Genomic DNA, 22,866 nt, shown 5'->3' on the forward strand with positions numbered 1-22,866 from the left:
TTCTGGGGCTGGAGCGATAGGACAGCGGGTAGGGCATTTGCCTTGCACCCGGCCGACCCTGGTTCGATTCCCAGCATCCCATATGGTCCCCTGAGCACCGCCAGGAATGATTCCTGAGTGCATGAGCCAGGAGTAACCCCTGTGCATAGCCAGGTGTTACCCAAAAAGAAAAAAAAAAGATTTCCATTGTTCTACAATAAAAAATGATTTTCATTGTTCTTAACAGAATTAAGACATTCTGTCATTTATTAATTTATTTATTTTTGGGTGGGGGGGTGCCCACAATGGGTGGTGCTAAAGGCTCAATTCTGGCTCTGTGCTCAGGGATTATTCCTGGCAGGGCTACAGGGACCATATGCGATACCGGGGATTGAAACAAGTGGGACACTAGCAAGGCAAATGGTCTTTCTGCTTTGCTATCACTGCTGTCCTGGACATCCGCCATTTATGATCGATTATAAACTATACGCCTTCTTACAGAGGAGTAAGTAATCAGAAGCACCTTCTCTCATTGGACTATCTATTATCAAAACATGTTTCAACCACATCAGCTTTTATCTTAACTGTGATATCGCTACTTTCCTAAGGAACAAAGATAAATTGTTTTTGCATTCCCAGCCCAGAATATGCTACAGCAACTCAAGACACCTTTCTTGAGAAGACAACACAACAGTTTATAATATGGCCCCATTTGCGCAAAAATACGTAAGCCTAATTTCTGATGAAAAAACAGCCCCTTAAATGCTACATCCCAATTCTTTTTGTTTATTTTTTAAAAATTTTATTGAATCACCATGTTTGGGTTACAATCTCACAATGATCAAACACCCATCCCTACACCAGTGCACATTCCCCACCACCAATATCCCAGGTATACCCCCGCTTTCCCACCCTCCCCCTGCCTCCATGGCAGACAATATTCCCCATACTCTCTCTCTACTTTTGGGCATCATGGTTTGCAACAGACACTGAGAGGTCATCATGCTTGGTCCATCATCTAGTTTTGGCACGCATCTCCCATCCCAACTGGTTCCTCCAGCCATCATTTTCTTAGTGATCTCTTCTCTATTCCAACTGCCTTCTCCCCTCTGCTCATGAAGCAGTTTTCCAGCTACGGAATCCCCCTGGCCCTTGTATCTACTGTCCTTGGGTGTCAGCCTCATGTGATGTTATTTTATACTCCACAAATGAGTGCAGTCCTTCTATGTCTGTCCCTCTCTTTCTGACTCATTTCACTTAGCATGATACTCTCCATGTCTATCCATTTATAGGCAAATTTCATGACTTCATCTCTTCTAACAGCTGCATAGTATTCCATTGTATAGAGCTACATCCTAATTCACAGCACCTGCATCTGTTGCTGTGTTTGGAATCAGAACACAAGCCAGAGTTTAAGACAGAGAAGGTACGGAATGGATTCTTCCTGACAGCCTAGTAAGTACTGCAGAGCTGTGACATGGATTTTAGGCTGCTGAGACAAATTTTTAACTCTGAACTTAAACACTGTAATAGAGTACATTAAAGTGTTCTTAACTGCAAAGTTGGTGATAATATTTTTAGCGTAGTCCTAGAAAACAAGTTTGTCTAACTATTTTCTTGGTGTTTCTCCCTATCTCTGAGATTGTATCTTCCCACTACATTGAATGGGCTCCATCTCTTCTTCCCATTGCTCTAATGCTCGTTTCTCCTTAGGCCAGTCCCCTGCTTTTTTCTTATTACCTGGATACTCCTCTGTATTGAGTTTAAAAGCAAAGACTTCACAGTATAAACTTGAGAGTTCAAGTGATATGAATTCATTCATATCCCACTTAGACAACTTTCTATATGATTGTTACAGATGTCACAATTTTCAGGTCTAGAAATTCCATTTATTTCCCTGAATAAATTTTTCTCTGTGGAGTACTTAAACCTTTTGGTTCACCAAAAATATTTTTTTCTTTCATTCATTGAACATCTTTCTAATAACTACTTTAAATCCTTGTCTGGTAGAATCTCTATGACTTGCTCTTGGTTGTCTTTTATCTTTAAATTGAGTCCCATTTTCTGGTTCTTCCCTATGTGAGATGATTGTAAGTTGTATCCTGTACTCCCATTGTCAAAACTCTAAATTCTACTGTATATCTTGGACAAATATCGTGTTGTTAACAGGCAATTAAGTTGATGTCAATGCAAAACTCAGCTCATTATTGTCCTTAGCAACAGCATTTGAATTTACATCTGTGTCATACATGCACATTGTTAAACATCAGCTAAAGACTGAAATAGTTTATGCATAGAATTTGATACTTAATTTCTCTATATTTCAATCCCAGTATCACTCCTTTATCTTCCAAACAAGAAGAAACCTGTTTTTAGAAAAAATATGAGGATATTTCTCAAGTTCTAACTACCATATTTTGATTGTACCACTTGTATCACTTGTCATCATGTTGCTCATAGATTTGATCCAGCGGGCACCAGTAATGTCTCTATTTGTCCCTGTCGCGTGCTAGTATAGCCCAATGGCATCTACTCGCTCCAGGAACACAAAGAGCCTCAAACTATTCATTCAGGGTTTTGACGAAGAAGTCTGACCATCTCATAAGTGGGCGGCCACGCAGTCTTTGCTGTCCTGTGGAATCCAGTCGGTAAAAGCTCTAGTCCAGTGGTCGTCTCTAAATCGCATTACGTGTCCGGCCCATTGATTTTTGATGCCTTGGCAAACGAGACAGCCACCCTGATTCTTGATCATCAACCAAGGCCAGAACTCCAGATTCCTTCTCTCACTTCAGTGAAACATGATATTCCAAGCATAGCTCTTTAGATTCCTCGTTGGGAGACCTGAATAGCGTTCTCATCCTGTTTTCGTAGGGCCCAGGTCTCTGAGGCGTAAGTTAGCGCAGGAAGAACGGTGGAATCGAAAAGATGTGCCTGGAGCTTGAGGTTCTTTGTCCTCTTAACCACTTCTTCGATGCTTTTAAAGACGGTCCACGCTGCTCTCTTCCTCCTTGGCAGTTCAGGTACTAGGTCATTCGTCATGTGTCATGTTGAGTTCTCAACCTAGGTACACGTTATTGCTCCATTCGGAGATGTTCGTTCCATTGAGAGCAAAAGGAACATCAGGAACTAGTCCGTTTTTCATGAACAGTGTCATCGTGAGACGTTCAGCTGCAGTCCAAGAGTCAGTAACATCTTTTGGCTAAGAAAATGTTGGCTGGAGGAATCAGTCAGGATGAAAGATGTGTGCTAAAAGTAGATAACTGACCAAACATGATGACCTCTCAGTATCTGTGTTGCAAACCATAATACCCACAAGTAGAAAGAGAGTATGGGGAATATTGTCTGCCATGGAGGCAGGGGGAGGGTGGGAAAGGGAGGTGAGGGTATACCAGGGATAGTGGTGGTGGAGAATGTGCATTTGTGGAGGGATGGGTGTTTGATCATTGTGTGATTGTAACCCAAACATGAAAGCTTGTAACTATCTCATCATGATTCAATAATATTTTTTTAAGGGTAAAAGCGGTCACTAATTAGCAACCAGCCTGTGACCATTCCTTCATTCATCCTATGCTGCTTAGGCGGCCTCCGAGCACACCCATGCTTGAACTCACAATTGTGAAAGCCAATCTTCCTTCCTTCCTTCCTTCCCTCCTTCCTTCCTTCCTTCCTTCCTTCCTTCCTTCCTTCCTTCCTTCCTTCCTTCCTTCCTTCCTTCCTTCCTTCCTTCCTTCCTTCCCTTTCCTCCTTCCTTCCTTCCTTTCCTCCTTCCTTCCTTCCTTCCTTCCTTCCTTCCTTCCTTCCTTCCTTCCTTCCCTTTCCTCCTTCCTTCCTTCCTTTCCTCCTTCCTTCCTTCCTTCCTTCCTTCCTTCCTTCCCTTTCCTCCTTCCTTCCTTCCTTCCTTCCTTCCTTCCTTCCTTCCTTCCTTCCTTCCTTCCTTCCTTCCTTCCTTCTTTCTTTCCCTCCTTCCTCCCTCCCTCCTTCTCTTCCCTTCCTCCCTCGCTCTCTTCCTTCCTTCCTTTTCCTTCTTTTCCTTCTGCTCTCTTGCTCTTTTTTTCTTTCATTTTTTGTGGTTGTGGTGGTGGAAGTGGGACTCACCTGGTGGTACTCAGGTACCTGATTGAACTGGGGTGATGGCGTGCAAGGCAGCACCTTACCTCCATACTATCTTTCTGGTCCAATGTTGAAATAAAGTGGTAAAAAATAATAAACTTATCTATACTTATCACATTTCCTAAGTCTATTAATCTCCAAAATATGTCTTATTTTTTTCAACTCTCCAGAGACTTCAGATAATTGAAAAGTTTGAGCTTCTGACTTGACTTGTTTTAATTTTGGCCCAAAGTTAGTGCTATTTTTTCCCACAATTTTCAGTTACGGTAGAAGTTTATTTATGCATATTCAAAGTATAATAATAATAACAACAACAAGAACAGCATAGTTATAATGGTTTCTGTATGCTGGTTGTCTTAAACACCTAGATATATAAAATTTATAAAATTCTCACAGCAACTAAGTAGGGGAAACTGTTAGTTCCAACTTTATAGATAACAGAAAAAGTGAGCAGAGAAAGTTTAAGTTACTTGCCAAAGCTTTCCAGGAGTGAAACTCAAAGTACCTATTCTAGAATCTATGTGCTTAATTATGAAATAGAGCATAGATTTTCTTAAACTTCAGCTTCTGATCATGCATTTATTTTAAATGATCTTAAATGCAATCACTTCACTGAAACAGGTTCATCAAAGTTTGATAAATGTATTTTAAAAAAAATCTCATTCATGGTGTTGCAATTGTTAAAAATTGCATTTGTAAAAAATTCATTTACCAATAAATGTAGCCAGTTGCTTCTTCATTCATTTTTGAGTAATCTCAGAATATAATTTTTAAAAAGCAGATTTTATTAGAATAATAAATCTATGAAAATAAATAAATAATTAAAAAGCAGATTTTATTAGAATAGTAAAACTATATTAATGGTTCTATTACTTCATTTTTCATCTAAACTAGAAATGCCTGAAACTAATATCTATCTCATTAATAATTGAGTCCTTGTAATATTTTTACCATTATTTAGAAGATAGTATAAAATTTTGAAATATGAGACATTCTTAAGTTTTCATATAAAATAATAAACCACTTTAGTATTGAGACAAAAAAATGATTTTAAGTATATTGCTGAGCATACTATGAATTTTCTTCCTGGCAAGTGCTGTTTTCTATAGCAAATTGTTCCTTAAAGGAAAATTCTTCTAATGATTTTTATTTTATTGGTTTTAACATTAAATTCTACACATCTTCAAAACTATTATTAAAAAGTCCAAAAAATATTAAAAAGGAATAAAAAGTTCTATCTTGCTTCCTCATGCTAACACTGTAATTATAAACCATTTTATGATAACACACATCAAACTACACTCTAATTGCTTTGTAGTTTGTTTTATTTGGGAGTGAGAGGACTGAACCACACCAGTGGGGTTTAGGAACAACTCTTGGCTTTATTCTCAGGGATTACTCCTGATGGTGGTAGGGGACCATATACAGTGCCAGGGATTAAACTGGGTCAACCATGCGCAAGGCCAAGTTCCTTAATCCCGGTACTATCTCTTTGGCCCTGTGGTTGATTTCAAATGATGTCTTTATGATTGGGCTGGAACCATAGCACAGTGGTTGGGCATTCGCCTTTCAAGCGGCCGACCCGAGTTCAATTCCTCTGCCCCTCTCGGAGAGCCTGACAAGCTACCGAGACTATCGCGCCCGCATGGCAGAGCCTGGCAAGCTACCCGTGCGTATTGGATATGCCAAAAACAGTAACAATAAGTCTCTCAATGAGAGATGTTACTGGTGCCTGCTCGAACAAATCGATGAGCAATGGGATGACAGTGATGATGATGATGATGTCTTTATGATTACAACCACCATCTTTCTAGCCCTTGAGTCCATAAAAATCAAATTATTCAAAACATTTGACTAAATAAAAGAATAATTTGAGCTAAATGGTTTTTCTTTCTCTCTTTCTTTCTTTCTTTTTAAATATGGAATGCTTCACGAATTTGAGTGTCATCCTTGCACAGGGGCCATGCTAATCTCCTCTGTATTCTCTGCATGGTTCCAATTTTAGCATATGTGCTGCCAAAGCAAGCACTAAATGGTTTTTCTTTACAATAGGTAATAGCTATAATATTACAATTGTAATTTTATAGATTTTTTAAAATAACTCTTGAAACTTCAACTTGTAATTGGTAAAGTAAATTACCAATTATGTATAATAATGAACAAATTGAATAAATGATTAAAATCACAATTGACAAAATTACGAATTTTAACCACTTCGCTCCCAAAGATCAGAATATGAGGAACAAATGTTGATTTAATTTCTTTTTTTTGGGGGGGTGTCATTGGTGTTGTTGAACTACAACATTCTAACAACAAAGAGATAATTACTAAAGTAACCACAAACCACAGTCCTATTAGTCCCTCAGATACAACTAAACCAAATGAAAGAATTATCAATGTTATCATTATTAAATATATACTCCTAAAGTGAATAAACAAGATTGTTATCTAATCTATTCATGGCATTAATTAATAACAATATAGCACTGTAGCACTGTTGTCCCGTTGTTCAACGATTTGCTCAGGTGGGCACCAGTAATGTCTCCATTGTGAGACTTGTTGTTACTGTTTTTGGCATATTGAATATGCCTTGGGTAGCTTGCCAGGCTCTGCCGTGTGGAATAACAATACATTTTTTTCAAATTGGAGCTCTTTCTACAATACTGCATCACTTCTTTTTGTTTTGTTATGTGGGTCACACCCAGTGATGCACAGGGGTTATTCCTGGCTCTGCACTCAGGAATTACTCCTGGCAATGTTCAGGGGACCATATGGGATGCTGGAAATCGAACCCGGGTTGGCCACATGCAAGGCAAACGCCCTACCCGCTGTGCTATTGCTTCAGCCTCTGCATCACTTCTTATATAACATCTGTGTTCTCATGAAATGGAATCCTTAATTAGACATTTAAAAAAATGATATGGAAAATATATTGAAGCAAAAGTTTCTTTACTTAATCAAAGTATAGTAAAATGATAAGCCCCAAACAAAAATTCATTAAATTTTGAAAAGTTTTTAACAAGAACACACACAAAAATCACCAAATGTTATCATTTATTAGATTAAAATATACTTGTGTCATCATTAAACTGGTAGAATCAAGTGCTGGACTAGCCAAAATTGAGAAAAAGATATGACCAGAGAGAGCAGCCCTGAATTAGATAGAGTCCATTGAAAAAAAGTATACAGGTATGCAACCAAGAGTTACTATATTCTTCACAGCATCATTAAATAATCACTGAACCAGATGATAAAGACTTACCCTCCCTCAAGTCACAGTTCATACAGAGCAGAACTGGTATTCTCCATTAGTTCTATAAGACTATAAAGCCCCCAGTGTTATCTCTGTGCTAGATCACCAATACACAAAGTAAACTTGAAGGGTAATAAAAGACAGACAGAAGTGGATTCAGAAGCAGACAAGTTATACAAAACCGTACCAAGTCCAGGAGAAAATATAACAAAAGCAAAGACATATCTACATCAGAAACCCAGACTAAATGTGGACAATGGACAAGAGTCACTCCTCTGATCATTTTCCCTTACTCCTCCCCGCAACTATTACTGTTTTTCTTCAAAACTTTTCAAGCCCTATATGCAGCTCCTAAGATAAAAATAAACAGGTCCTAGCTTACTTAATATTGATGAGCTCTGAAAAGAATGACAGTAAGTCAAATTTCAGGGGTTGGAGCAATAGCACAGTGGGTAGGGCATTTGCCTTGCACGTGGTCAACCCAGGTTCGGTTCCCAGCATCCCATATGGTTCCCTGAGCACTGCCAGTAGTAATTCCTGAGTGCAGAGCCAGAAGTAACCCCTAAGCACCGCTGGGTGTGACCCCAAGAAAAGAAGAAAAAAAGTAAGTGAATTTCAATTAAGTTAAATATGTGGGATCTAGAGGATCTCTCTCTTAGCATACTATTTTAATCTTAGAAAATCCCTTTAGATGAAAATATTCAGGATGTTTTTGTGCCATACTAAAAGATATTTTACTAATAGTCAAAATATGCAACACTAAGGAATCAAAACTTCCTAAGATGAGTAATAAATTTATCACATCATCTGCTCGTCTCCTTTTATTATTAAGCATTTTAATGATTTTCTTTGACATAAGTGATGTTAAGAATGTGCTGCTAAGTTTCCTGAAGCTTTAAAGAAATCAAGAATTTACTCAGTAGTACCAGGAAGATGGCTAAGCACATGCATTTAACCACAACAGCATTGTAGATGGAAATGGTTTTCCTTATCAAGTATGTTTGTATTGCTATGTGCATATTAACGCATTTCAGATGTTACATTTAGTATCAGTATGGTTCAACTGGGAAATTCTCCCAGCAATTCTAAGCCAACCTGGTTGACAGTTCAATGGGAAGGCCTGAGAGTATGGCACTTCTCAAGCCCTAAGGTGGGGGTGGTAGGGTTTACCTGAACTACCCAATGGTGCTCAGGATCCCAGAAATATTTGGGGACCTTCAAGACAGCACCCAGCAATGCTCAAGGGATCATATGGTGCCAGGAATTGAATGGAGTCAGTCACACACAAGATGTGTTTTATCCCAACACACTCAATGGATCGAACCACATGATATTTTAGGGAGAACTGTTTTTAAAATAGAAGAAGGTTTTGTAAAGATCTGGTAACATAAAGATTCAGGGAATCAGGTAGGAAACAGTCCTTTATTCTTCACCTTTAGCTTATGCTGAAGGAATGATTTCAAGGAAACTACCTTTCTCTGCAGACACTTCAGCCTGGCAAAAGGGTCTGTGTGTTAAGGCTCTTAACAAACTCAATATATGTAATATATTAAATTGGTGATGGTTTGCTTAACTAAAGGATATGCCATAAAATTTCAAAATGAGTTCAATAATGTATAATGTGACACTAAGAAAGAGTATGTGAGAAATGAGAAGTCCATAAAGCTGGATTCTACAACTGCCAACAGCAACCATCAATCACATAGAAGTAAACATACTATTGAACTTATCTTATGTATTGCTATAAGAATCATTGTTAAAATGGGAAAATCTCTTTTCAGTAAGGGGTTTCTGGTGCAACTTCTGAGTGAAAATTCTAATGAATACCTTTAAAGCATAAATTCCAAAACATAATTTCAACATTTCCTGTGTAAACAGAAAATTTGACTTTGTGTAGCCCACTCCCATGATTTTGAGGGAAAAAAAAAATCCTTTCAAACGTGTTAGATTTAGAAAATACAGCTTAGTTATACAAAAATAAAAGACATAAATCTCTATGTTTATTCTAAAGATATACTTTTCTTTGTAAAATTATTTTAATTTCAAAGTCAATATGCTTCCATGATGTCTAAAAGTTAGGAGAGAATAATCCAAGTAGAAACAAAATTAGCTGCATGAGAATTTATGTTCTTTAAGTTTATTCTATAAGCTTTGCATTGAAAAATATATTTTAAAGAAATTATGTACATGCAAATATATTAACTACATACTGTATTTAATAATACAGGGTGAATAAAATTTTAAAATAACGATTTATCTTTAAATAAGTTCTATAATATCAAATGAAATAACCAATGTTTACCTCCATACTCAGTATTAAGTATACTTCATCAAATAAACATGCTACTAAAAATTTTAATATACAAACTAAAATCTTCAGTTTACGACACTAGAGCTTAATTTTTAATGGTCGTTAAATGTATTACCATCTAATTAACATTACCTGTTTAACCATGTTTATCATTTTGTAATCTTTTCACTTATCCAGATCAAAACAATGATTAGCAACAATAATAACATACCTGAAAACAGTATAATTTATTAAACCATAAACTACAGTAATTTTAATACAAAAATTTATCTTTACATTTTTATTCTTTATTCCAACCTTTAGAGAATTGTCTAAGAATGAGTAATAGTTCAGAAATCAGTCATAGCAAGTCATAACAAGGAAAATAAGTTAAATCACCAAGAAAATTTTCAAAGAAAAATGCCTGCATTAGGAAAAAAGAATTCTAGTTTTCAGAAAAAATGGTACGCTATTTGCAGAACTGCTACCAACTAAAGTCATATTTCACCATGATTTTGTTATGTAAGATATATAAGAGTGCCATGAAATTTTATTTGCCATAAAGAAGCTTAGAACAGTGACATGATTAGAGACATTTGGAAATGAAATAAAGATTAATGACAAATAGCCGTGCAGAAAGCAATTAAGATAGTAAAAAAATTAAGTTATGAAAATGTAAAATAACACACAATAGCTCAAAACAAAAAAAATCCTGGTTTCAACCACAGACATATGCATGACATTTAACAACACAGATCACCTTGAGGTAATATTGGGTTTGGTGCTGGGGGTTGGGGGTGTTCTTTAGGACATCACAGGTTAGCTGGGTAAGGCAGAAAGTCAAACCTAGGTAAAGCACAATTTAAAGCCATTGGCCTACTTCAGCAAACTAGAAAATCTCTAAAATCTGTGAAATTCATTACTACCCTTGCTGAAGGACTGATAGTATGTAAATTAAGTACTTGCCCCTTCTGATTTCTCCATCGTGTTGGCCAGCATCTCCTGCAGGGCCCGGACTGAGAGAGACTGTTCCAGGACAAAGGTACAGATAGAAAGGTCTGGGGGAACATTCTGTTGAGAAAAAAGGGAAAGAAATTATCAGCATCATCACCACCACCATCATCAACGCCATGACTATTATCTCAGCCACAACAGCAAGCATGCAAACCCAATTTACCTTATTAGACTTCAGTAGATTTCTCTCTCTCTCTCCCTCTCCCCCTCCCACATACTTACAATTGTTTTGTTTTGTTTTGTTTTGGGGGCTCTCCCTGTGATGTTCATGGCCCTGTTCTGAGCCCAGATATCACTCCTGACAGGGCTCAGAGAACCATATGGGATGCCAGGGATTGAACCCAGTTGACTGCATGGAAAGTAAGTGCCCTGCCTGCTGGACTATCTCCAGCCCACAGTCCTCTCTGTAATCACTGAAATATCTCACCTATACTGATCACACAACAATTTACAAATGCTAACTTACAAATAATAATTATCATGTATTGACTTCCTATTCCAATAACCATTACATCCAGATTTAGCAATAACTCTTAATGCAAAGAGAAGTTAAGTTACTCTTCCAGCTTTAAAAGTACTCCATTGGGAGGCCACAGCAATAGTACAGCAGGTAGGGTGCTTGTTTCGCAGGTCCCTGACATCCCATATTGTCCCCTAGAGCTGGGAGTAACCCTTGAACACCACCAGGTGACCAAAAAAAAAGGTGTTTGTTTTTTTTTTTAATTGCTACATTTTTCAAATCAGGATTCAAAAAGCCAGATTTCTTCTATTTTCAAGTATTTTGTCTTTTGAGGGGGGAGGGAGCAAGTTGAGCCACAACCAACTTCGCTTAGAACTAACTCCTGGCAGAGCTTGGGGAGCAAATGTCATGCTGGGGATGGAGCCAGTGTCAGCTGCAAGCAAGGCAAATACCTTAACCGCTGTACTGTCTCGAGCCTTCAAGCATTTATATTTGTCAACTATTCAACTGATACAGGAAATAAGACATGATAGAAACAGGTCTGTCTGAAAAAAAATATTGAAGCTTAACACAAATAAAATTTAATTGTTAAAAATGTTTATTTACATAGGCTTTCCTTTATCCACAAAGATACTTGTTTTACTCAAGTTGGAGATGAGATTTCCCTTCTAATTTTTCATGTGTAACTGATTTCTAGTGTATGCATGTGCCGGCTCTCCCTCATACACACGTACCTGTGAGTGTGTGTGTGCGTGTGTGTGTGTGTGTGTGTGTGTGTTAGAGAGAGAAACAGAGACAGACAGAGAGAGAGAAAGAGAGTGAAGGGCTGAAGTGAGGCAGAACAAGAAGCCTTTATAGTCTGCACATCAGCAAACGAAGATAGGTCTAAGTTTGTTTCCTGAAGACTGGTGTTCCTGTTTCCCCAAAAGTTTGTGGTTAGAGTTACTGGAAAGACCCCCATCCCACCCTCACCCCCGTCCCTAGCTGCTTACATTAATCAGCAAGCGACACATCCTATTGTCCGGTTCTGTAACCTGCTACTGGGAAAATCCACAAAGCATAACCGTTGGCGCCTACTAACTATGCTTATGTTAAGAATATAAAAACCTGCTGTAATAAGTGCTCAGTGTCCTTGTCAAGACTCCACTGCGTTGGATGAGACTTGGACCCGAGCTCAAGCTAGCAATAAAGGTCTTTGGCTCTTGCATTCTCACATGTGGAAGTGGTTTCTCTGCGAACGAGAAACCCCAACGCTGGGTATAACAAGAGATATTGGACTTATTTTCTTACTTTATTTTCCTTTTTCTTCTTTCCCTTCAACTTTTACTCTAACCAATAATCCTATAAACTCTGAGATCCCACAAGGTAAGAAAGCAAAGGAAACACAATAAATGTGACTCGTGAGTAAGAAAAAAAAATTCTCTCACATATACAAAATCATTCATGCAATATTTTTCTTGAAATTAGCAGGATCCAATACGTGATTCGGGAGGGGAAGAGGTTTACAGTTATATTTTCATAATAGAAGGATTAAGTACATTAAATACAAAACGCAAGCAAAAGAATGTCTTCCTCTTCATAAAAAGAACATTAGGATGATAAATTTGATAATATGACATACTGCACTAAATTTATATTTTATAATGTTTAAGTATTCATTAACTTGGCCAAATACCATTAGAGTTTTTTTTCTCTATGTATTTTTTTTTCTTTTTGGGTCACACCTGGCTATGCACAGGGGTTACTCCTGGCTCTGCACTCAGGAATCACTCCTGGAGGTACTCAGGGGACCATATGGGATGCTGGGAATTGAACCCGGGTCGGCCACGTGCAAGGAAAACGCCCTACCCGCTGTGCTATTGCCCCAGCCCCTGTATTTTTTAATAGATATTTTTTATTGAATCACTGTGAAACAGACCCTTACAAAGCTGTTCATGATTGGGTTTCAGTCATACAGTGTTCAAATACCCATCCCTCCACCTGTGTACATTTCCCAGCACCAATGTTCCCAGTTTCCCGTCCATCACACCCCAAGAAGTTTTTTAATATAGAGTTATATTTCTAATATAAATTTTTTTATGGGCTGGAGCGATAGCACACGGGTAGGGCATTTGCCTTACATACAGCCGACCTGGGTTCGATTCCTCCACCCCTCTCAAAGAGCCCGGCAAGCTACCAAGATATCCTGCCCATACGGCAGAGTCTGACAAGATCCCCATGGCTTTGGTATTCGATATGCCAAAAACAGTAACAACAAGTCTCATCACCAGGTGTGTCCCCCGCCATAAAACAGGTTTGTAATTTCAAAGAAAGGTTAATAGACTTCTAAAACTGAAGTTAAAAAAGAAAATAAAATTGAGGGGTCAAAGAAACTCAGACTAAAGGCCCAAGCTTATCCATACTCCTCAGGTCTTCCTGGAATCCCTGTGGTATTTGATTTTGTTTTGCTTTTTTTTTTTTATTAGTGAATCACTGTGATGTACAAGTTCATTACAAACTTATGAACTTTTGTGTTTGCATTTCACTCATACAGTGATCCTTGACCTATCCCTCCACCAGTGCCCATTCACCTCCACCAATGTTCCCAGTATCCCCCCCACCACCAACACCCCATCCCCCACCACCCCACCCTGCCTCGTTCATTGCAGCACTGTTTACAATAGCCAAAATCTGGGAAAAAACGGAGTGCCCAAAAACAGATGACTGGTTAAAGAAACTCTGGTACATCTACACAATGGAATACTATGCAGCTGTTAGAAAAGATAAAGTCATATTAGTGGATATGACTTTATCTTTGCATATTAGTGGATCAACATGGAAAGTATCATGTTAAGTGAAATGAGTCAGAAAGAGAGAGACAGACATAAAAAGACTGCACCCATCTGTAGAATATAAAGCAACAGAATGGGAGACTAACACCCAAGAATAGTAGAGATAAGGACCAGGAGATCTGCCCCACAGCTTGTTTTGCTTTTCTTTTTTTTTGCTTTTTTCTGGGTCACACCCAGCAATGCTCAGGAATTCCTCCTAGCTCTGCACTCAGAAATTACTCCTGGTGGTGCTTTGGGAACCATATGGGATGCCGGGGATCGAACCCGGGTCGGCTGCATGCAAGGCAAACGCCCTACCCGCTGTGCTATCACTCCAGCCCCTCGTTTTTCTTTTTAATGACAACTTTCCTTCCCTGGAGTCCTTTATCCTCCTGTATGAGTTTCTTTCCACTCCTCTCCCACTACCTCAGTCGATAAGCAAAGAATCACCCAGGCATAGCTGCAGCTTTTCTATCTGCAGTTGACTTTCCTTCCAAGATCCTCAGAGAAAAAGACTGAAGAGTGGAAAAAGCCTCTCTTGTGCTATGAAATTTAGGGAGAATATTTTAAATTTAAATATCACAGTTCTAATATACAAATTGCAATTTCTTCAGGCAAGACAAATGCTAAAAAAATCTACTGAAAACAGCACTGTTCCTTTCTATTATATACACTTAAAATAGGAACTTTTGGAAAGCACAATCAAATAGTACTGTTACAATACTGTGTTATTACATAGTATGTTGGTGAAAAAAATTTAATCATTTTTGTTAATTTTTGTGACACTTGTCCATGTCTCTAGGGTTAAGTACTATGAGTATTATATGATTATTATTACTATGATTATTGTAATCAAAGTACATATTGTGATCATTTCAAAATATCATGGCTTGCTGATTGGTTCACAAAATTCCTAACAATTAACTCTCAGGTCAGGCTAATCAGCACAGTACTGGGTTGATTACAACCCATATTCATTAATTGCCTTTGTTTCATTGTGTGGTTGTAACTATTGTTAAAAGCTTGAATTCTAAAAGCAAATCACCTAAGACTCCTGATATCACAACTTACTGTTAACTTTTCTAATTATTGAGTTCAAAAACTGCGTAATAATTTACTATCTTGTAGAGTTGTTGCAAGTTTTTACATAGATGTATAAAGAACTTAGAGTTTTGTCAACTATCAGAATTCCAAGCGAGTCATTCCAAGCAAATGAATATTGTCATTTCTCCCAATTTCAGATACTTATAAAGCACTAGATGTATCTTGAAAGTGATTCTAAAATGGATTCTAATTTGATGAAATAGCATCTGAAAACAAAATTCAATAATTATGCACCTACAATACAATCGGAATTTGAGAGTGCTAGGGACGATGTAGGGAGGGAATTTGGAGTAATAGTGGAAAGATCCTGACACTAGCGATGGATATAGCTGTATTGTAAATATAAAACAATAATATTGGTATGATTATTAAAATGAATACAATGCACCCTTTTATTTTTTTATGTATGGTAGGTATTGTTTATTTTTTATTTTTTTATTTTTTTCAGGGTTTTTTTAAATTTATTTTTTATTTTTTATTTATTTATTTTTTTATTGAGTCACCACGTGGAAAAGTTACAAAGTTTTCAGGTTTAAGTCTCAGTTATACAATGCTCGAACACCCATCCCTTCACGAGTGCACTGCAGCCTTTTATAACATCCGTATATTTCAGTTTTTTTTTTTTCAACACACTTTCTGGTAACATTTGAGTTGACATTCTGGGTTGTTTCACGTGGACCTCTGCTTGTGCTCCACTCTTCCAGCTGACATCTCAAGACGTCATTTTCTTTTTTCAAAGGAAATTCAAAGTGAATTTCCCTCCCTTCCACCTAGGTCCTGGCAGCCTCCAAGTCCCACCTCTGCCATATCAACAGGTCCAGTTCCACTCCTGAGCTTGTGGCCGTGTGCACAGCTGTGCACCAAACAATTCTACTCATAAGATCCCACAATGTTCACCGTTATACTTCCTGCCACTGGGTGAAGACCAGCAAAGAAGGAAAAGAGAATGGCATCCACTCAGTGAATATGGTTGTGCTCTATTAGATTAAGGAAGGTTTGTTTATTAACTCACTAAGGGACTTTACAAGTTTTTAATGACAAATTAACATTTCATTTAAATAGAATGTTCTACATCGCACCAGGTGAGTTTTTTTGAAACATCCATAGAGATTTCCATTATAGTCTTTTACTTAATGCATATTCTTAAATATTATCTATAATGTAACATTTTCTAATATAAAAATATTCCCTTTCTTTGAATAAAATATATTTTTATACTTTTAGAGGGACTGGAGCGATAGCATAGCAGGTAGGGCATTTGTCTTGCATGTGGCCGACCTGGGTTCAATTCATCCGTCCCTCTTGGAGAGCCTGGCAAGCTACCGAGAGTATCCCACCAACATGGCAAAGCCTGGCAAGCTACCCATGGCATATTTGATATGCCAAAAATAGTAACAACAAGTCTCACAATGGAATGTTATACTGGTGCCCACTTGAGCAAATTGATGAACAGTGGGACGACAGTGCTTACAGTGCTATGTTTAGAAGGGAACAAATGTTCACTTAAATTTCTCTTAATTCTCCTAAACTTTATATTTGTCAAATTATTCTGTTCATGTAAAATTTCAAGTGTACTAGCATTTTTTCATTATACTAATTTTTTCATTATACTAATTATTTTTGAATTATATAGATGCAATAAAAGAAAGTTATCGTTTTTTTAAATAAATATTTTTGACGTACAATTCTGTTATTTCAGCAGGATCTTAGCTCTATTCAGGTAGGTACATATAAGAATCTCCACCTTCACAACAAATGGTGGGGGAAGAGTTCTCTCATGTGGAATAAAAAGAGAGGCATAGTCAGATAACAACAACTGGTCAAAAATCATAGGGACTCGAGATTCTGTCTATAGAACTGAGATTATACAGTAGGAGTCCTAGGCCAGGAACGGATGGAAGCAGCTCTCTGGTGTTGGAACGATGTTTAGTTAACAGTTCTGTAAATCTTGATACCTGATTAAAACGTGGTTACAAATTAAAAACAAATGTTTAACAAAAAAGAAATTTGTCACGAACCAAGTACAAGAACAGAAATATAGATTCACTAATTTTTATTAGAAAACTAACCCTTATCTTTGATCAGCTTTTTTATATTACTCGTATTATGTTTTGGGGAACATGGAAAAGTTTAGATTACTGGTAAATGTGAGTGCTAAAGTGTCAATATCTGTAAAGGAGACTTTTATGACTTTCTTTGCCCCAATGTGCAGCCTTAAGAAATCTATTGGTTAACATAACACAAGGCCAACACCCAAGGACAGTAGATAGAAGGGTCAGGAAGATTGCTCCATAGTTGGAAGCCTGCCTCACAAGTGGGAGGGGAGAGGAAAGCTGGAATCGAGAAGGGATCACTAATAAAATGATGCTTGGAGGAATCAGTCAGGATGGGAGATGTGTGCCAAAAGTAGATAAAGGACCAAACATGATAACTCTGAGTATCTGCATTGCAAACCATAATGCCCGAAAGTAGAGAATGTGGGGAATATTGTCTGCCATGGAGGCAGTGGGAGGGTGGGAAAGGGGGGATATACTGAGGATATTGGTGGTGGGAAATGTGCACCGGTGAAGGGATGGGTGTTTGATCATTGTGTGATTGTAACTCAGACAAGAAACCTTGTAACTATATCTCATGGCGAATCAATAAAATTTAAAGATAAATCTACTGGTTGAATTTGGGCTGAGGAATTGACAATGCGCCACAGAGTTTGTGAGTGTCTCCAAAGCTGGTGGCAAATTATCCAGTCTGGATCAAATTTGCATCTCTCTGCCCCATCCCCCCCCATCCCCGAAAAAAGAAGAAATAAAGCACCACATAAGGTTCTGTCTCTTACATGTGACATATAATTCTTATATTCCATGCAATATTAAATCAGGTTATGTACTTTGCAGTATCTAAGCTGCCCAAATAATGTTTTGCAAAAAAGCAGGAATTTACTTATGCTTTTTTATAAGAAGAAGCTCTCAACCATATCTGCATATGTGGACTCTGCCTTAGGTAACCTTTAGCTAGTCATATGGCTATGTGCCTTTTCCTTTTTACAAATATGAATTGGTCACTATTGTCTGCTAACACATATTACCGAATCTTAGGGGAATAAAGTCTCATGAATAATCCCAACACATCAGCTCATGCACTGAGAACTCAACATGAAATCAATTAAATTTCCAACTCAGGTAGTCATCAAACTATTTATTAAGGGGAAATATGGTCTGCCACCAAGGAATGTGAAAACAGTACACTTTAGAATGGAGCAGATGGTCTGAAGTTGAGGCAGATTTGTTTTTGCTCAGTCAACCATCTGCTGAGAGGCCTTTGGCAAGTCTAACTACTGAGGGTCAATTTCTCCATGGACTATAGGTTATAAAAGTATATTTTTTCCAGAAAAATGTTGCTGCTGGTGTTGTTGATTAAGTCACCAAATAGAAAGATGAACCAGGCAAAATAAACCTATCATATGAGCCATGAAATTTGTTAAAGTATATAGATTTTCCCTTTCTAATAAAATTATGGTGATATATCCAATGACTAAGACAAAACATCACGGAAATATTAAACAAGATATAAAGAAAAACTTAGTTCACTTTTTTCATTATGTATGTCTTGGAATTTCCAATCACATTTCACCAACTTCCCAACTCATAAATGTGATGATTCCTAGACACTGATACCTTTTCATGAGAGATTATGTTGTGGTGCTGGAAATTTTTCTCTTCATACTTTTTTTTTCTGCATGCCACTTTGCACCAAAAGTTAGCATTAGAGTACCATCAAGAGAGATTTTTTTCTCTTAGATAAACATTGATAAATAACACTAAATTTAATTGGTAATAAATGAAACCGATATTCCTGTTTCTCGAGTCTACATGATCCCCATACGTACAGAAAAACTGAATTTACTAAGTAACTGGCATTGTCATGATACTTGCAAAGGCAACTTTGCATTGTTGACAACATAGGTATAGATGAGAAAAGATCCAAAGATTAAAAAATAATAATAACAGAACCTCACTAGTACAGAAAGTCACAGCTGTGCCAATTTAGCTATTATTTATAAAAATCCCTAAGGAATAAGTTTTTGGTATCTTTCCCAGCGTTCATTGTGCTCCTTGACAAACACCGTTTTTATAATACAATGTCCTTTATTTTATTTAAACATACATAATATTGAGTAGATACCCAAATCTAATTTTATTTTTACTAAGTTTGCAATTATTTTGATATTCAGATTATTCAAGTGTGTAAATGCAAACCTGGAAGCATACTAGTTTGACATTCCTTGTTACGTCTCATTCTTCTATCACAAGGGAAAAATTTCTCTCTGTCAAATCTGTTCACTGTTACTTGAGAGGAAATCATTATTATTGAGAACACAATACCTGGTATTTTGAAAATAATCAAGTATCATCTCTTACAAATGACTTATCATTTGTTTGATAAGTCAAACAAATCTGGCAGTCACAATCTCAAAAAAAAAAAAACCCTAACAAATCAACTCATTGTACTATTGGTAATGGCTCACTTATTAACTGCATTTAAGACACACAATGCCAAGTTATATATCACAATAATGTTCCAAGAAGGTTAGTCCCAAGTAGAGAAAGAAGCATATCTGTTTAACTTAAAATCTATACCAGAATGCCTTCCTCAGGGAAGATTAGCCTGTACCTACTTGTGCTTTTGTTTTGTTTTCCTTTCCATTCATATTAGTAGTGAAAACTGATAAATTAAATCTAAATGTCTCAGTGTGTATATTCTAAGGACTTGCTAAGGAAATCAGATTCCTAAGTACCCTAAATTTTAGTATTTTCAGTTGAAGTACATTTTAGAAGCCCGGGAACTCTCATATAAACCCTTCTGGACACGTACCAGCAAAAATGTAGTAAGGGAGTAAAATAATAATCCTTTCTTAGAAAACTATCTTGAGAGTATATTGTCAAAAGGGGAAAAAGCCCACTTCTTAAAATTTTTTATTTATTTATCATTAAAAAACTGTGATTTACAAAGTTATTGATAGTTGAATTTCGGGTATAGAATATTTCAACATCAATCCCACCACTAGGTTCAACTGAAATCCCACTTTAAAAATACCTGATTGGGGGCTGGAGCGATAGCACAGCGGGTAGGGCGTTTGCCTTGCACGCGGCCGACTCGGGTTCTAATCCCAGCATCCCATATGGTCCCCTGAGCACCGCCAGGGGTAATTCCTGAGTGAAGAGCCAGGAGTAACCCCTGTGCATCGCTGGGTGTGACCCAAAAACAAAAAAAAAATAAAAAATAAAAAAATAAAAATACCTGATTGAAGAATATTGCTGAGAGAAGTAAATATTAGACTTAGAAAATGAACCACTCTAGTTTGAAGTGATGAATCAAAAAAATGTTATAGAGAATTGAAACTGGAGTTAAATTTTTGACCAAATCCAGACAGAATTAGGTGATTTCAACATAATCCAGAATCCAATTAATTCACAGAAGCTATAACCATATACAAAAATTATAAGAATACAAATACAATTTGGAAAACAAAATTCTATCTCAGCCAACCTACAATATAACTAAGAGGGAAAGCAGTAGGAAATACATAGAAACCAAAGGATAGTTACATAATGAATTATACGTACAACTGATCATCAAATTTTATTCAAGGATCAATTTAGAAAACATGAAAAAGGCTGATAAGTTAGTTTTTTTAAAAAAGAAATTTCTCTTACATGAAGGCTTCTCTTCAAGGCTGAGTAGACAAATTCACTCTATAAAAAGTATGATGGATAAAACTGATCTTGCAGAGCTGTGGGACTTAACCAAAGGCATTAAAATAATATAACAATGCTTTATGCTTAGAAACTGCTGCACTTCAAACAAGTACAGATTTGTTGTATTCTTTGTCATGGCTGGCCCTTTCCCCATCTCTGGTTGTAAGAAGGTTCTGCGGGTAGGGCATTTGCCTTGCACGCAGCTGATCCCATATGGTCCCTGAGCACTGCCAGGAGTAACTCCTGAGTGCATGAGCCAGGAGTAACCCCCGCATTGCCAAAATGACAATTTGACCCAAAAAAGCAAAAAAAAAAAAAGACGAAAGAAAAAAAAACCTCAATAAAGTTTTCTAGTCTCTATATGTCTCTATAAGTCTCTATAAGAAAAAATTTTGTTGTTTGTGGGCCATACCATGTGATGTGAGGGGTTATTCCTCGCTCTGTACTCAAATTACTCCTGACAAGCTCAAGAAACCATATGGGATGCCAGGGATCGAACTCAGTTGGCCATGTGCAGGGCAAATAGATACCCTATCCGCTGTACTCACATTGGCCCCGCAAACATGTTTCATTATCTTTCTTTGTTCTTTGTCCAATTTCTACTCATCCCCTGTGTGTAAGCTCAAATATACAAAGCATATCATGATGATTTGAGCTGGAGCAATAGCACAGCGGGTAGAGTGTTTGCCTTGCACGAAGCCAACCTGGGTTCTATTCCTCCACCCCTCTTGGAGAGCCCCGCAAGCTACCAAGAGTATCTCAAAGAGTCTAGCAAGCTACTCGTGGCGTATTCGATATGCCAAAAACAGTAACAACAAGTCTCACATGGAGACATTACTGGTGCCCTCTTGAGCAAATCGATGAGCAACGGGATGACAGTGCTACAGTGATCATGATGATTCAAACTGCTTACACTTACACTGAAGAATGTGTTTACAAGCTACTTCATATTGATAGATAAACCAATGAAACCATAACGTTTTATAGGCGATTTTTTTACCCCCAATTTTGGAACCAAAGCGGACCATGCTCAGGATTTACTCCTGGCTGCTTGGGAAAGCATACAGATGCCAGGGACTGAACACAGGGTGGCTGTGCCAAGGCACGTGCCCTCTCTACTCTAGCATCACTCAGGCACATTTTAATGGCTATTTTTTAAAAAAAATATTCTTCAGTAGAAAACTGCACTTTCTGTTTGAAGTCCATTAAAAGAAAAAATGTTTGTGATGTGAAATACATTTTTATCTCCTTACAGATAAGCCACTAGAAAAAATGTAAATAAAGTCTATAAATAGTTTTAAGATATTAATTGACATATTAACAATGCATCAATTATAGTTAAGTTAGTCATTAAAATAAAAGCTAATTTTTGGTGGTTTGAACATTCCAGTTTATGTTCATATTATGAACTTTTTAAAACTATCAATTTTTCTATACCATTTCAGGACTCTATTACAAAAAGTTGATAAGATTAATACACAATAAACCATACACATATGAGCCAGACCGGTAGTACAGCAGGTAGGGCATTTATTTACCTTGCCCAGAGCAGACCTGGGTTTGATCCCAGGTATCCCATATGGTCCCCTGAGCATCTCCAGGAATAATTCCTGAGCATAAAGTCAGGAGTAACCCTTAAGTATTGCCAAGTCTGGCCCCAAAACAAAACCAAACAAATGAAAATAACATTTACATATGAAAATATCAGGCTGGAAGAGTCACTCGATCTTTACAAAAGTAATTATTTCTTTATACAATTACATATTCTGAAGGCTTTCTTTGGTAACTACCAAAAAATAAGTGAATGTTTGATATCAGGCTTAATTCTAATAAAGACATGAAATAATAAAATCAGCCATTTAAAAGTTTGCTACAAAATTATTTCAGTTCATATGTATTTCATCCACAATGACTGAAGTTCATGCTTATATCCGTAATGGACTAAAGATCTAGTTAAGATTTTGGTGCATGCTTAAATGCATCTTTGTTGGAGCAATAAAATTTTCCGTAGAAACTAATTTTATTTCCTTTATGACAAAGTACCAGGACATAAAGACAGTGAATAGCAAAAAAAAAAAAAATTATTTATCAGA

General features: G+C 37.1%; 1 protein-coding gene and 1 pseudogene across 1 annotated transcript in view; both read right to left on the reverse strand.

The window, feature by feature from the left end:
- The window catches only part of RYR2 (ryanodine receptor 2), a 762,156-nt gene that overhangs the window by 494,748 nt on the left and 244,542 nt on the right, over nucleotides 1-22,866 (reverse strand). Inside the window, exon 3 of the mRNA XM_055147039.1 lies at nucleotides 10,599-10,703. Within this exon, the coding sequence (XP_055003014.1) occupies nucleotides 10,599-10,703 (105 nt within the window). The remainder of the gene's footprint in view (nucleotides 1-10,598; nucleotides 10,704-22,866) is intronic.
- On the reverse strand, nucleotides 6,003-6,118 carry LOC129398974 (U6 spliceosomal RNA; annotated as a pseudogene).

This window comes from Sorex araneus, chromosome 9 (genome assembly GCF_027595985.1).
Source record: "Sorex araneus isolate mSorAra2 chromosome 9, mSorAra2.pri, whole genome shotgun sequence".
In the NCBI taxonomy this organism is placed as follows: domain Eukaryota; kingdom Metazoa; phylum Chordata; class Mammalia; order Eulipotyphla; family Soricidae; genus Sorex; species Sorex araneus.